Source organism: Charadrius vociferus, unplaced genomic scaffold (genome assembly GCF_000708025.1).
Source record: "Charadrius vociferus isolate BGI_N301 unplaced genomic scaffold, ASM70802v2 scaffold1164, whole genome shotgun sequence".
NCBI lineage: Eukaryota > Metazoa > Chordata > Aves > Charadriiformes > Charadriidae > Charadrius > Charadrius vociferus.
Window position 1 is genome coordinate 204,242 of NW_009648158.1, and position 1,039 is coordinate 205,280.

A 1,039-nucleotide genomic window follows, 5' to 3' on the forward strand; every position below is an offset into this window, starting at 1 on the left:
CCCCCAATTTGGGTACATTTTGCAGAAGCTTTTGGTTCCTTATCCGGGGACTGGGCTGGCGGGTGTGATTGGCCGGGGATGTCACATGGTGAAAGTAACTTTACGGGGTCGCCAGCTAGTAGGAGGGCTTTATGGAGCAGAAAAACGACAAAGCGAGAAAAATTATTTTCCACTCCAGAAATTAATGATCATGAGCTCTTATTTGATGGACTCTAACTACATCGATCCGAAATTTCCTCCATGCGAGGAATATTCGCAAAATAATTACATCCCAGACCACAGTCCGGAATATTATAGCCGGACAAGGGAGTCCAGCTACCAGCATCACCACCAGGAGCTGTACCCAGTGCCACGACCCTCCTTCCCCGACCGCCCGTTCAGCTGTGGGGGGCTCCCAGCTCCCGGCAACCCGGCCGCGCTCCAAAGGGGACACGGGCAAACTCCAGGAGGCCAACACCTCTCAGAGAAAGCACAGCAGCTCTGCGAGCAGGCTGCTCTATCCACCTCCTCCACCACTCCTTCCCCAGCCCCTCCAGCCTGCAACCAGCCAAACCCCGACCATCCCACCAGCACAGCTTCCAAACAGCCCATAGTCTATCCCTGGATGAAAAAAATCCACGTCAGTACTGGTATGCAACTTTTATTTTCCTCTTCTGTCTCTCCGCTCTCTTATTTTCACACCATGCTCGCTCCCTCTCGCCTCTCTCTCTCCTCTCTCTCTCTCTCTCTCTTTTTTTTTTTTTTATTTCCTTCCCTTCCATGAGAGTCTTTGGGTTAGCACAATTGAACTGGATTTACGACTCCGAATGGGTAATTACACCCACCATAAATTTTATAGCCGAGCTACTGTGGGCAGCCTCAGCCATGTGGCTCGTTCTGTTATGTATGTGTGAAACTCCGAAAGCTTTGTAAGGGGTGCATAAATAATTCAGTCTTTTGAGCCAGGGAAACCCCTTCCTATTAGAATAGAAACTCTTGAGCTGCCCAAAGTTCTTTATTACCTATTTAGCCTATTACTTTTCTTTCCCCCCCACCCCCC

The 1,039-nt window shown here is 49.9% G+C and overlaps 1 protein-coding gene across 1 annotated transcript in view; it reads left to right on the forward strand.

The window, feature by feature from the left end:
* The first annotated feature begins 85 nt into the window (after nucleotides 1–85).
* The window catches only part of HOXC4 (homeobox C4), a 5,498-nt gene continuing 4,544 nt past the window's right edge, over nucleotides 86–1,039 (forward strand). Inside the window, exon 1 of the mRNA XM_009884069.1 lies at nucleotides 86–633. Coding sequence (XP_009882371.1) covers nucleotides 86–633 — 548 coding nt within the window. The remainder of the gene's footprint in view (nucleotides 634–1,039) is intronic.